General features: G+C 44.1%; 1 protein-coding gene across 1 annotated transcript in view; it reads right to left on the reverse strand.

Annotated features, from left to right (window-relative positions):
- Window positions 1-822: 822 nt before the first annotated feature.
- Window positions 823-14,628, reverse strand: part of mn1b (meningioma 1b) — a 177,811-nt gene continuing 164,005 nt past the window's right edge. Inside the window, exon 2 of the mRNA XM_073065723.1 lies at window positions 823-3,440. Coding sequence (XP_072921824.1) covers window positions 3,256-3,440 — 185 coding nt within the window. The 3' untranslated portion in view covers window positions 823-3,255. The remainder of the gene's footprint in view (window positions 3,441-14,628) is intronic.

A 14,628-nucleotide genomic window follows, 5' to 3' on the forward strand; every position in this document is an offset into this window, starting at 1 on the left:
AATGTGAAAGGGTATTAAATGGAATAATATCCAATAGTCTAGAAAAACTGCTGTTCTTGCACCACCAAAGTCCCAAGTATGCCAGGTTATTGGAGTTTTATTATATTTAATCACCAATGTGTGGTTATGCCTTACTTCAATAAGCCTGGGTTAATTTCCACCTGCCTTCCCTTGTGTGGTTTGCCTACTCCATACTTGTCTGGGCCCAGTCTGAATAGGACTGGTTTAATAAGATCCTGTGTGGTTGAGACCCATGGTTCCCTTGGGCCCAGTGTGGTTAGGCTTGGCTTGATTCTGCTGGGGTGTGGTTAGGCTGAATTCAGACTACAAATAATTGACTCTCGACAATGAAATCGAGCTGCAATATTCCTTACCAGAGCAACATTCCCACGTCCTGACAAGTTACTCAACATTGTGACCTGGAGCTTGTAGAGAGAGAGATAACTGGGAGTCACGTCATCCACTCCAGAGTGAAAAACAAGGTTTCTGGAAGGGATGGGCAGCATTTCCTGTGAACAAGAGCCCTGTCAGGAGAGCGTAATGTGGAATCTGCCCCTGTGCATTACTGAAAAGCAGAAGTCATAATAAATTAGTGTCACCTTTTGCCAACTTCTCACTCTTCAAGCATTTTCCAGACACATTTCCTGAGGGTGGATTCTGTTGTCAAGGCTCTACTCCAAGTCTGGTCAAGCACACCTGAACATTCGTCATGTGAAAGACAGTCAACAGTCAATGCTGGAGAGTCAGCTTGGAAAAAAATGTTTGTATCTTGTTAAGGAAGATGTTAATTTAAAAGTGAAATTTTAAAGTAAAAGGTGTCAATTTGTAAAATTGAACTTTATTGAAATGTTAGCATGTTTTAAATGATCATTGGTCCAGACCTTTAACATCACCATTCAGTGGCATCCTTGGGGAATGTATTAACCATAACTCAGTTCATACAGGAGAGCAAAAGGTTGCAACAGGTTGAGTTTTCCCACAGCTCCAGAGACCTAAGTTCAAGTCTGAGCTTCAGAGCTGCCCGTATGCAGTTTGCATGTTCTCCCTGTGACTGCATACCCCACCATCCACAATTTCCCCCCGCTGCTCTAAGTTTCCCACCGCATTCCAATGGTTATGTGGTTAGTTGGTCACTGTACACTTAATAGGTGTGTGAGGGACCCATTTCCAGAGAAATAAATGGAAGAATGGGATTTGTCTGAGAGCCAGTATAAGCAATATAATGTTCTCCTTTTGTGTCATAAGGAAATGAATATAAGAAAATTGGTGAGTCAGCAAGAAACAGGGACCAGTTGCATTAAGGAGACCTCTGGCTACTCTGACCGCTCACAAACAGTCCTGATGAAGAGCCTTCACTGAACATCAACTTTTTATTCCTGTCCATAGATACTGCCTGACCTGCTGAGATCCTCCAGCATTTTGTGTGTGTTGGTCTAGATCCCAACCCCAGGATGGGAACCCCTGTTCTAGATGATTGGTGAGCCAACAAGAAACAGGGAACAGAATCTCTGTTTATCTGCAGAACCTCTTGTTTTTATCGTTTAAGCTCTCACTCTTCTGCGGGGTCCCATTTTCTGCCTGAGTGGAAACTCAAGGGACTACACAGATTGAAAAGAAAGAGATGATCTTTATGTGTCACACGTGCTTTGAAACGTACAGTGAAATGCATCTTTTGCATCAAGTTAAACCAGCTGGGCAGCCTGAAAGTGTCACCAAGCTACTGGCCCACAACTCACTGTCCTTAACCGTACGTCTTTGGACCGTGGGAGGAAACTGGAGCACCCGGAGGAAACCCACGTTTTCACAGGGAGAATGTACAAACTCCTTACAGACAGTGGCGGGGATGGAACCCTGATCTTACAGCTGGCACTGCAAAGCATTGCACTAACTACTACGTTCCTGCGCTGCCCATACTGTAATCTGGAGCAAAAAAAAAATTGCTGAAGGAACTTAACAGACCGGATTGTCCTAAACATCCTAAACGTCAATCGTTCCCTCTGCCCCTGCAGATGCTACCTGGTTAAGTGGGCACGCGCTATCATGAGACACTGTACAAACTTGGGTTGTTTTCTCTGGAGCGGCGGAGGCTGAGGAGAGATCTGAGAGAGGTTTATACGATTATGAGAGGCACAGATAGAGTTGACAGGCAGTAAATTTTTCCCAGGGTAAAAATGTTTAATATTGTGGTAAGTGTTTTTACTCAGACAGTCATGGATGCCCGGTATGGTGGGGGACAATGTTCCCTCCAAGGTGTGCGTGAGCCCACATCTTTTGCCACTAGCACACAAAAGGTTGTCACTGTCTACCTCGTTGGCACGTGAAGTATATTTCACGATTGTACACAATCACATTTCCTTTCCCGGTTTCTGAGCGGACGGTGTTGACAACGCGTAGTTTGCGATGATTTGTCTGCAGATCTTAGAACTGGCTTTATTAATACTGCTTTTATTGAAGAAACTATTTAGTGCACATATGTTGTTGTTACTAGGCAAAAAAAATTGCACGGCACAAGATTTTTGCACACACTGGTCCTTAAAGGGAACATTGGGGGTGGAGGCAAATACATTAGAAATTTTAAAGAGATGTTTAGATAGATACATGAATATGAGGAAGATGGAGGGATACTGACATTATGTAGGTAGGAGGGATTCATTCTGGGGCCTTTTTGATTTACTTTTTAGCTGGCTTAGCACAACATTCCTGTGTTGTAATGTTCTATGGTCTATGTTCCCTATATGAATTCTTCCAACAGTTTGTATTCTGCCTGAGTGACAATGACGGGGAAATGTTTGCCTTCTCATCAGGGAGTGGCATTTTTCTGTGCACAGTTTGAAAGCTGCTCTTTAGCTGCTGGCCTAATGTCACAGCTCTTCTTGAACTCTGGTTATAGCTAAGGTTGCCATGGACACCGATCGAGGTGGGACCTTCAGGATGGCATGATTGGAAAATTACTTCAGCCATGAGCAACCATTTCTTATACTGAGTTAGTGAAGGACTTCGATCAGGAGTTGAGAGATTGAAATGGAAGACCACATGGGGCAACTGGAAGGAATATTGCAGCTCTTCTTCCCTGACTTCTCCAAACCAATTTAGAAGCATCACACCACACAACATTATGACCAGGCACGGAAATGTACCCCTAAAGACTTAAAAGATGTTAACGTAAAACTCTTGTTCCATGGTTTTGGTAACCCTTTCCAAACGGCCTAACAAAATGAAGTCTCTTTCTTCCTCTCCCATTTCTTGATCCTCCAACTATATACATGTCAAGGCAGCGGCAAACGTCCCAGCTCTGTAACTGATGTCTGAATGTGATGCCATCCACGACTGCACGGGGCTCTGTGGCTTCGAGTCCATGAGGTCAGTACTGTGGACTGAAAGATGCTGAGAATGACTCCCAACCGGGCCCATCAAAGCCTTGCTTTGGGAATTGTCCTGGGCTGCAAAAAGAAATCAATACATACAGTTAGCAAGTTGCCTAGAAACCCACACATGCATATATTTATGGAATCACATGCACAGGAAAGCACAGATAGTCATATCTTTTAACCTTGAAAATATCATTATGGTGCTCAACATATTGTAATTATGGCAGTGGTTATTATACAACCTGTGTTTTCACAGACAATAGTTCCATTTAATATCAGAAACGGTAGATAATATACAACCTGAAATTCTTGCTCTTCCCAGACATCCTCCAAACAGAAGAAAAAAACCCCAAAGAATGAATGACAGAAAAAAGATGTAAGAACCCCAAAGTTCCCTGCCTCCCCACACACAAGCAGCAGCAACCCTCCCCCTCCCTCTCCCCCAAATTATTCTAGCAAAAAGCATCAGCATTTCCACCACCCACCATACAAAGCCCCTAAAGGGAGACCATGGACTACAGTCCATCAAAAACTAACTGTTCACTCCACAGGCTTCTTCTCTCTCTCTCTCACTAACAACCTAGCAAACACAGGACTTCCAGAGGATTGGCTGATGGAAGGCAATGCTCCCATCATCCATCTTCCTAGGTACAGTGCAGAGGGAATGGATCTAAAGTAAACTCTTTACAAACTGATGGATAAAAACAGGTTGAAGACATGAACTCATCGACTCAGGGCTCTAGACTGCAGCTTACTGATATCATATGTACTTGCTTTCTTATATGTGCCTTGTGCTGTGTGTGACTGCTTTTACTGAGTTTTGCACCTTAGCCCAAAGAAACCCTATTCTGTTTGACTGTATTCATGTATGGTTGAATGACATTTAAACTTGAACTTTGAACTATGAACTAAATATAGAGGAAGTTCCCTCTTCTCTGCCCCCAGCAAGGTGTCGGTCTCCAAGTTCCGAACAGCACACCACGTTGCATCGGGTTTGATCTTCTACCACTCATCAGGGTGCCTTATCCTTTGGAGTCAGATCACCAACAGGCAAATGTTGCCCAGTTTTTGAGACACTAAACTGGGGGCAAAGTGCCATAGTTAGTCAAGTTCCTGCCTCATAGTGACAAAACCCAGGTCAAATCCTGACCCCAGGTGCGGATTTGCGGAATTTGTAGGTTCTCACTGTGGTTGTGTGGTATTCCCTCCCATAAACATACGGATTGGTAGGTTAATTGGACAATGTAAGTTGTCCCTAGTGTGCAGATGGTGATAGAATCTGAGAGAAATCAATGAGAATGTGGAGAGGATAAAAGAAGGATTAATCTAGGATTAGATTAATTGGGTAGTTAATGGTCAGCGCTAATTCGATAGACTGTAGGATCTGTTTCTCTGCTGTATCTCTTGAGACGCTGAGGATTTATGACTTTCCTTAAACCTATTTCATGTTGCAGGCAAGCAGAAATCTGGCCATGTTCTCTTCTCACTGTTGCAGTTCAGGAAGGAAGCACAGATACATTAGGTCCCACACCACCAGCTTCAGGAAAAGTCACTACCCTACAACCAACAGGCTTCTGGATAACTTCACTCACCTGAACTCTGAACTAATTCCACAATCTTCAGACTCTCTTTCAAGGTCTTTATAACTCATGTTTTCAATATTTTTTTAAATGTATCTCTATCTATCCATCTATTTATTTATATATTTTGCATAATTTGCCTTCTTTTGCACAGTGGTTGTTTGTCAGTCTTTGGGTGTAGTTTTTAATTGATTCTGTAGTATTCCTTTGTTTTCCTGTGAATGCTGGTGAAATACAGCAATGACTCGCTGGCAGCAAATGAAATGACTAACTACTGTATTAATCACACTTTTTCTGGTAACCAATCACTGAAATCAATAGCCTGTAACTGCTCTTTCGGGCCTGAGCTTTTCAATGCCTGTACATTTTTTCATTCTGAACTGAAGTCCCAAAGGTGCAGCACGGTTGCAGCAGGGCATGTATGGGCCGATTCGAGGCAGAAGAACCCAGGCCCGAGTGCGGGCAACAAGCCACTGGTCAGAATCAGGTTTATCATCACCAGCATGTGACGTGAAATTTGTTAACTTAGCAGCAGCAGTTCAATGCAATACATAATCTAGCAGAGAAAAAAATAATAATAATAAACAAAATAATAAATAATAATAATAAATAACCAAGTAAATCAATTACATATATTGAATAGGTTTTTTAAAACGTGCAAAGTGTAGTAGTGTCCAAAGATTCAATGTCCATTTAGGAATCAGATGGCAGAGGGGAAGAAGCTGTTCCTGAATCTCTGAGTGTGTGCCTTCAGGCTTCTGTACCTCCTCCCTGATGGTAACAGTGAGGAAAGGGCATGCCCTGGGTGGTGGAGGTCTCTAATAATGGACGCTGCCTTTCTGGGACACCGCTCCCTAAAGATATCCTGGGTACTTTGCAGGCTAGTGCCCAAGATGGAGCTGACTAGATTTACAACCTTCTGCAGCTTCTTTCGGTCCTGTGCAGTAGCCCCTGCATACCAAACAGTGATGCAGCCTGTCAGAGTGCTCTCCACGGTACAACTATAGAAGTTTTTGAGTGTATTTGTTGACATGCCAAATCTCTTCAACCTCCTAATACAGTAAAGCCGCGGTCTTGCCTTCTTTATAACTACATCGATATGTTGGGACCAGGTTAGATTCCCAGAAATCTTGACACCCAGGAACTTGAAGCTGCTCACTCTCTCCACTTCTGATCCCTCCATGAGGATTGGTATGTGTTCCTTCATCTTAACCTTCCTGAAGTCCAAAATCAGCTTTTTCATCTTACTGACTTTGAGTGCCAGGTTGTTGCTGGAACACCACTCCACTCCTGTACGCCTTCTCATCACCACCTGAAATTCTACCAACAATGGCTGTATCGTCACTGCTTGGCTGATTTAAACACCAGGCCACATTGAAAAGGTCAGTATGTCAGGGCTGGAGGCGAGGGAAGGGCTAGTGTTCAGCTCACTGCTCACGAGGCGTACTCATCTTTGCGCTGGACTGAGGCTGCGGCCTGTAACTTGGATCAGCTGTGACTGTCTCAGTGACTGTGGGTTCACTCTCATGAACCACTTCTGAATGCTGTTGGCTTACTTTTATTGCTTGCACAGTTTTATTTCTGCATATTGGGTGTTTGATAGTCTTCTTTAATGGATTCTATTGGGTTTCTTTGTTCTGTGGCTGCCTGTGAGGAGACAGATCTCAAGGTTGTAAAAAGTATGCATACTTTGATAATAAATGTTCTTCAAACTTTTTTTGGAACTTCGAATGTCTGCAAGAAAACGGACCTCAAGGTAGTTATGTATGTAGTTTGATAATAAATGAACTTTGAAATATTCATGCCCATCAGAGTGGGCTAATTAACTCATGCTGTTGAAATGGAAACCAAACCTTTCAGGGAAGGTACTTGTCACCACGTCTAGCCTTAGGTGGCGCATTAAACACGCGGGCGCTGAACATTTCACTGCCAGGGCACAGACAGTGACAAACCTTCAGAACTACCTGCCCCTTCCCTGAATAAATGACAGAGAAAACCTTATGAGCTTTCAATTGATACCTGGTATGTTGTGCTCAGTTTTGGCCGCATCATTATAGGAAGGATGTGAAGGCTTTAGCGAGGGTGAGGAGGAGATTTACCAGGATGATGCCTGGATTAGAGAACATGTCTTATGAGGATAGGTCAATTGAGCTAGTGCTTTTCTCTTTGGAGAGAAGGAGGATGAGATGAGACTTGATGGAGGTGTACAAGATGAACACATCGTTGCTGATGTGAGAAGAACCCTGTGCAGGGCCAACCCACGGAAGGCTGCTGGACCAGACAACATCCCTGGTAGAGTGCTCAGAGGATGTGCAGACCAGCTAGCAGATGTTCTCACTGACATCTTCAACATCTCCCTGAGCAGCGCCACCATTCCAACGTGCTTCAAGGCCGCCACGTGAAACTGATTAGAAAGCTGAGCCTACTGGGCCTGAACACCTTCCTCTGCAACTGGATCCTAGACTTCCTGACTGGGAGACCTCAGTCAGTCCAGATCGGGAGCAGCATCTCCAACACCATCACACTGAGCATGGGGCTCCCCAGGGCTGTGTGCTCAGTCCACTGCTGTTCACTCTGCTGACCCATGACTGTGCTGCAACACACAGCTCGAACCAAATCATCAAGTTTGCCAATGACACAACCATGGTGGGTCTCATCAGCAAGAATGATAAGTCAGCTTACATAGAGGAGGTGCAGCGGCTAACGGACTGGTGCAGAGCCAACAACCTGTCTCTTAATGTGAACAAAACAAAAGAGATGGTTGTTGACTTCAGGAGGGTACGGAGTGACCACTCCCCGCTGAACATCGATGGCTCCTCGGTAGAGATCGTAAAGAGCACCAAATTTCCTGGTGTTCACCTGGCGGAGAATCTCACCTGGTCCCTCAACACCAGCTCCATAGCAAAGAAAGCCCAGCAGCATCTCTATTTTCTGCGAAGGCTGAGGAAAGTCCATCTTCCAACCCCCATCCTCATTACATTCTACAGGGGTTGTATTGAGAGTGTCCTGAGCAACTGCATCACTGCCTGGTTCAGAAATTGCACCATCTCGGATCGCAAGACCCTGCAGCGGATAGTGAGGTCAGCTGAGAAGATCATTGGGTTCTCTCTTCCCGCCATCATGGACATTTACACTACACGCTGCATCCACAAATGAAACAGCATTATGAAGGACCCCATGCACCCTTCATACAATCTCTTCTCCCTCCTGCCATCTGGGAAAAGGCTCCAAAGCATTTCGGCTCTCACGACCAGACTATGTAACAGTTTCTTCCCCCAAGCTATCAGACTCCTCAATACCCAGAGCCTGGACTGACACCTTGCCCTATTGTCCTGTTTATTATTTATTGTAATGCCTGCACTGTTTTTGTGCACTTTATGCAGTCCTGTGTAGGTCTGTAGTCTAGTGTAGCTTTCTCTGTGTTGTTTTTTTACATAGTTCAGTCTAGTTTTTGTACTGTGTCATGTAACACCATGGTCCTGAAAAACGTTGTCTTATTTTTACTATGTACTGTACCAGCAGTTATAGTTGAAATGGCAATAAAAGTGACTTGACTTGATAAGAGGCATAGATCAAGTGGACAGTCAGAGACTTTTTCCCAGAGTGCAAATGGCTACGACAGAGAGACATTGGGAGGAAAGTTTGGGGAGCAGATGTCAAAAGTAGATTTGAGAGAAAGGGGAGGGGAAGAGGGGAGAAGGGACAGCAGAGTGGAGAGAGGGGAGAGCGAAGAGAGAGATATGTATACATATATATATACTGCTGCCAGGGCTGATGGTATAGGTCAGTACTTTAGGGATATTTAAGAGACTCTGAATAGGTTCATGGATCAAAGGAAAATGGAGGGTTATATGGGAGGAAGCAATAAATTAATCTTGGAGTATTTTAAAAGGTTGATACTATATTGTGGGCCGAAGGGCTTGTACCGTTCTATGTTCCATAATTCAAAAGTACGTGGCTACGCAAGAGCCTTCTGTAATGAGACAAACGAAGGGAAAAGTGTCAGGAACGCCCACACTGGAACTTCCCCATCAGCCAATACAAAAACAGTATTAATGGACCCATATTGACATCTATATCACACACTGTACCAGTCTCCCTACACAGGAGACACAATGCTGTGGGACTATGACAAAGAGGCCGTGAACAACACAATAATCACTCAGTACTCATTAAAAAAAATAACATTCCTGTTTTTACAAACTGCCATTGACCTCCAGAAGAACAACTGTGCATTCTTGTAAATTTCTTTGAGGGGAATATGAAAGGGCAAGCAGTTCTTGCGATGGCTTTCGGACAGGGCAGCGGAGTTGCAGGTTAGGAATGTGCTGCACAGGAGGGGAGCGTCACTGTGCCAACGCTGCTGTCAGTTCGGGGGTCCCTCGTGACGTCACTCTGCTGCATTATTTGGAGGATCAGTCAGTGCGCAGCCCCTAGAAACTGAGCTGGAAGAGAAAGTTATTTATGAAAATGGAACTTTGAGCCATTTCCATGGAAACAATTGAGTAAGTTTGTATAGCTGAACTCGCCTTGACAATGTGTCATACACCTTTTGTTTTAAAGTGACCTATTCTCCCCTTGCAACCTCCTTCTAAGCTCTTGCATCAAACAGCACACCCACAAAAGCAGGTCAAAAGCACTGGGTTTCCAGCACCGGAGCCCTGCAGTTTTATCAATCCATCATTCGTTGACAGTCAAAGTCCCTGCGTTACTCCCCGGCAATGCACAGAGGAACCCTCCACTGCTCAGGAGCTTTCTCTGCTCTCCTTGTTGGGGCTTAGGCTTATAATCCTCAGACACATCAAACGTACATTTCAATATTTATCACATTATGTACAGTATATACAAATGAACTGAGCAATATAAATGATAAACTGCTCCTGCTATTTGAGGAATACAGATGCATTATCTGGCCAAACATGAAACAACGCAAATGTCTAATGCAAACTGACAGATTGGCAGATGTAATGACGGATAAGCAGGAAAGCTGGATAAAGCAGTCCCTGACTATCCCTGGGCTAGGAAGGAGCAATTTCAGCCAGCATTGTGCTTCAGTTCAAATATCTGTGATGCTAGGATTGAGCATCGCTGTGATGTCTTCTCCGGTCATCTGCAACCCACTGACACACTGGGGGCTAAATTCAATTGCCCTGGAAAATGGCCACCACTCTCATGCATTTTGACTGCTACCCAGGCATACTATGGCTTTGTGCTTTCTATTTATTGGAATGGTTTCAGCTTCCAGCTAATGCTGACCAAGATATTGATTGGGAGTTTCACCATCAGAGGGCCAAAAATGTGAGCGTGGCTGGCTCTAATTAAAGATAAACCACAATACTAGGATGTTTACAAGAACGTTGCCAGAGCTGGAGGACCTGAGTTATAAGGAAAGATTGAATAAGTTAGGACTTTATTCCTTGGGATGTTAGAAGATTGAGGGGACATTTGATCGAGGTATACAAAATTATCAGGGGTAAATTCAAGCAGGTTTTTTCCACTGAGATTGAATGAGATGACAACCAGATGTCATGGGTTAAGGGTGAAAGGTGAAAAGTTTAAGGGGTATGTGGGGGGGAACCTTCTTCACTCAGAGGGTTGTAAGAGTGTGGAATGAGCTGCCAGCAAAAGTGGGGCATGAGAGCATGATTTCAATGTCTAAGAGAAGTTTGGATGGGTACATGAATGGTAGGGGTATGGAGGACTGTTGTCCCACTGCAAGTCAATGGGAGTAAGTTTAAATGGGTTTGACACAGACTAGATGGGCCGAATGTCCTATTTCTGTGCTGTACAGTTCTATGACTCTATGACTAAAAGCTCTTTGTGCACGGTGAACTCTCAATGCAGTAGATTCTGTCAGCTACTATACTATTGAATCTGACCAGCGAAGCGAGGGGAAATGCTGAATTATCGAAGGAAGTAGGCTCCAATGCTTTTATGGAGAACGTTGTAGAGGAGGCACAAAGCAGAGGAGATGCTCCACAACTGCAAACAGCCACTAAAACATGGTCAGAAGACAATGGTAGCCAATGACAGAAACCAATCCCAAAAACTGGGATATAGTGTTGCAAGAAGTTTCAGCGACAGGTTACTATCGATGCAATGCTCCTCAGACAGGATGAAGAGGTCAATACTCCCCAATGCCATTAGGCTTTACAATTCAACCGCCAGGACTTAAGAGCTTTTTAAAAGCTATTATTAATGCTTTTTGAGATAGTGATTTAGATGCATATTATATTTTTTACTGAGTTAAGTATTGTATGTAATTAGTTTTGCTACAACAAGTGTATGGGACATAGGAAAAAAAGTTGAATTTCCCCATGGGGATGAATAAAGTATCTATCTATCTATCTATCTATGATTTTGCAATGGCTGGCATCATTGGATATATCATTTCGTGATCTCTTACCTAATTATTGGCCTGGAATGAAATATATTCTGCTGTACTTAACTTCTCCATGTACTTCGTCGAGCACCTACACACCATCCACCACAAGCAGGACTTCTCAGTGGCCAAATATTTTAATTCGGATTCCCATTCCCATTCCAAAGTATCAGTCCATGACCATCTCTTGTGCCAGGATGAGGCCACCCTCAGGGTGGAGGAGCAACACCTTATATTCCACCTGGGTAGCCTCCAACCTAATGATGTGAATATCAGTTTCTCCACCGGTAAATACATTTCCCCTCCTCCCCATTCCTCTATTCCCTACTCTTACCTCTTCTCACCTGACTATTAATTCTCCTTGTGTCCCCTCCTCATTCCCTTTCTTCTACGGTCCACTCTCCTCTCCTATCAGATTCTTTCTTCTCCAGCCCTTGACCTTTCCCACTCATCTTGTTTCACCTGTCACATTCCCCCAAGCCTCCTTCCCCTCCCCACTATCTTTTTATTCTGGCATCTTCCCCCTTCCTTCTCAGTCCTGATGAATGGTCTCGGTCCGAAACATCGACTGTTTATTCATTTTCACCTGACCTGCTGAGTTCCTCCAGCATTTTGTGTGTGTGGTTTACAATTTCTATCCTTTGAGTAGGTTGACTCACCCAGGCTGAACTGTTTGAAAAATTGAATTACTGCCTATACATGTTGCACTCAACCCCAGTAAGTGGCAGCACCTTACAGAGTGGATGAGAGAAGTTTGAAGGAACATCAAAAACTAGCCGACGCTAGTGAGCTGCCATTTGTTACCCTGAATATCTGTGTTTTATTATCATGACGAAGCCCACTCCTTGTATCTATCACCCTGTCATTAGATGGAATGAATGATTTATGTTTTCCCTTTAAAAAGGCACAATTATGAGTCAGAAAAAGATGTTTTTATACTGCAAAGGAATAAGAATACGCTTCCTTCAGCCTTCTTTCAGCACAAATTGTTCTTGGCTGCTCCCGGGGCTCTGCCCCAAGAAACAACATTAGCCAACAGAACAAGGTGTCTTACTGTAGGGTTTCTTCGCAATCTCACTGAGGTGGTGAGGAATTAAACGAGCAGGCCTCCACCGGTCAGGACATGCCCTCTTCTCATCGCTACCATCAGCAAGGAGGTACAGGAGCCTGAAGGCACACACTCAGCGAACAGCTTCTTCCCCTCTGCAATCTGATTTCTGTATGGACATTGAACCCACGAACACTACCCCACTACTTTTTTCATTTCCTTTTTTTCTACTTATTTAATTTAACTATTTTATTTATATATAACACTTACAGTAATTCCGTTATCTTTTTTCTCTATCACGTACTGAATGCACTGCTGCCGTAAAGTTAACAAACTTCACGACATATGCCGGTGATATTAAACCAGATTCTGATTTTGATCCTAAGATGTCGGGGCAGCGACACACTAGGCCTGAAACAGGTCCTGGATTTTGAAAGGGGTTTGGGTGGAATTTGGACTCGTGCCTTAGAAGTGAAAGATGGTCTGTCGAAACGCCACGTATAAAGTTCATTATACAAGTGAAGTCACTGCTCTAGTGCACCACAAGGTAACCCATTGTCAAGAACACCTGAACACAGGAAAATAAGAGCAGTAATAGCTACTTTTCATATTAACATGACCGATTAGCTCCAACCTCCAAGAGGACCACAATCGCTGGAATGTCATAGGTCAAAGGGTAGAGGTCAGACTAAGAGTGGTCCTCCAGACCTCCAGGTACAGAGGCTCAGCTCAGGGCTAACAACCCTGAATGGTAAAGCGAAATTGTTACAGAAACAGCAATAAAGAATCCTTCGACATCTGAGTGCAATGATATTCCTGCGTCTCCACCCAGGTCCTGCGTGACTGACAGGAGCGAAAACCAGGAGGAAGCTACTGACAAAATGAAGGAAGCCCTGAATACTGCCAGAGATGGAGGACCTTCACTGCTGCCCCAAACGCCAGCAGTGTAACAGGCAGTAAGTCAGCCCCAAGCCTCAACTCCTTCACAGGTTAGTTCCCCCTCACCCCCCATTCTTTCAAAAATGCATCTGCCCTCTCTGTAAAAACCTCACATGATCTAGTCTCTACAGCCCTCTGAGGGAGAGAATTACAGTCATTCGCCCATCCTGTGAAGAAATTCCTATGCACCTCAGTTTTATAGTACTTCTCCACCTTGCCCCTCCACCCCCACCAACCCTATGTTGGAATCATGTCTGTTGCCTTGTTCAAGACATTCCAACTAGCGGAAATATCTCAACAATGTCACCCTTCACTGAGATGACAAGCCAAATTGCTGGTGCTGGTGCAGTGCACATCAAAACAAAATTCCCATTCAATCGACACACACAAAATGCTGGAGGAACTCAGCAGGCCAGGCAGCATCAAATCTGCAGGTTTTCTCCTGTTTGTGATAAGATTCCCATTCACATGCATAGTAAGGGTCCAATCTTGAAGAAAATTGAGCAACCGCAAGTGATATGAAAGGGTAAGGTTTTAGACTGTGACACTACTTTTGCCCTGAATCCTTTCTTCACACAGAGTCATCACTGTGTCTAATAGAGCTCTCTATAGGAGCAAGGTTCACATTGGCAGTTCTCAGCTCAGGACTTGCAAGGCAGCACCAGTGCCGCTCTTAACAAGTCGCAGTTGCTTAAGGGACCCACTGATCCAGGTGTAGAGTCATGCATGCCCGGAAGTGGTTATCAGCATGGCCTTACTGACTTGCATTCAAGCTCTTTGATCCCTTTCATTTCTCCTAAGTTACATGAACAGAATCCTAATGATTGGAGCCATTGTTGAATGGTGGCAGGAGTATTACAAAAAAAACTAGCAATGAGGTTCTGATGAAAGATACTCCCAGTGATTAATTAGAACCACCTTTAGTTCAAACAGAGCACCTCCTATAATTTATAAAAACCAGAAGCAAGTTGGACATTGGCCAATGCAATTTGCAAACAGCAGCATTTGGGTGGAGGCTTGAAGTATCTACCATCAGGGAGGAGGTGCAGGAGCCTGAAGATCCATATTCAAAGTTTTCATGACAGCACCTTCCCCTCTGCCATCAGACTTCTGGACGGTCCATGAACGCTACCTCATTATTCCTAAACATGAGAAAATTTGCAGACATCGGAAATCCCGAACAAAATGCTGCTCAACTGGCCAGGCTGCATCTGTGGAAATGAACGAACAGTCAACGTTTTGGGCCGAGACCCTTCTTCAGGACTCAGCGGGTCTGGGTGAGCACATGGTCAAAGAATCAGAGGGCCACAG

The sequence above is a fragment of the Hemitrygon akajei genome, chromosome 14 (genome assembly GCF_048418815.1).
Source record: "Hemitrygon akajei chromosome 14, sHemAka1.3, whole genome shotgun sequence".
NCBI classification, from domain to species: Eukaryota; Metazoa; Chordata; class Chondrichthyes; order Myliobatiformes; family Dasyatidae; genus Hemitrygon; species Hemitrygon akajei.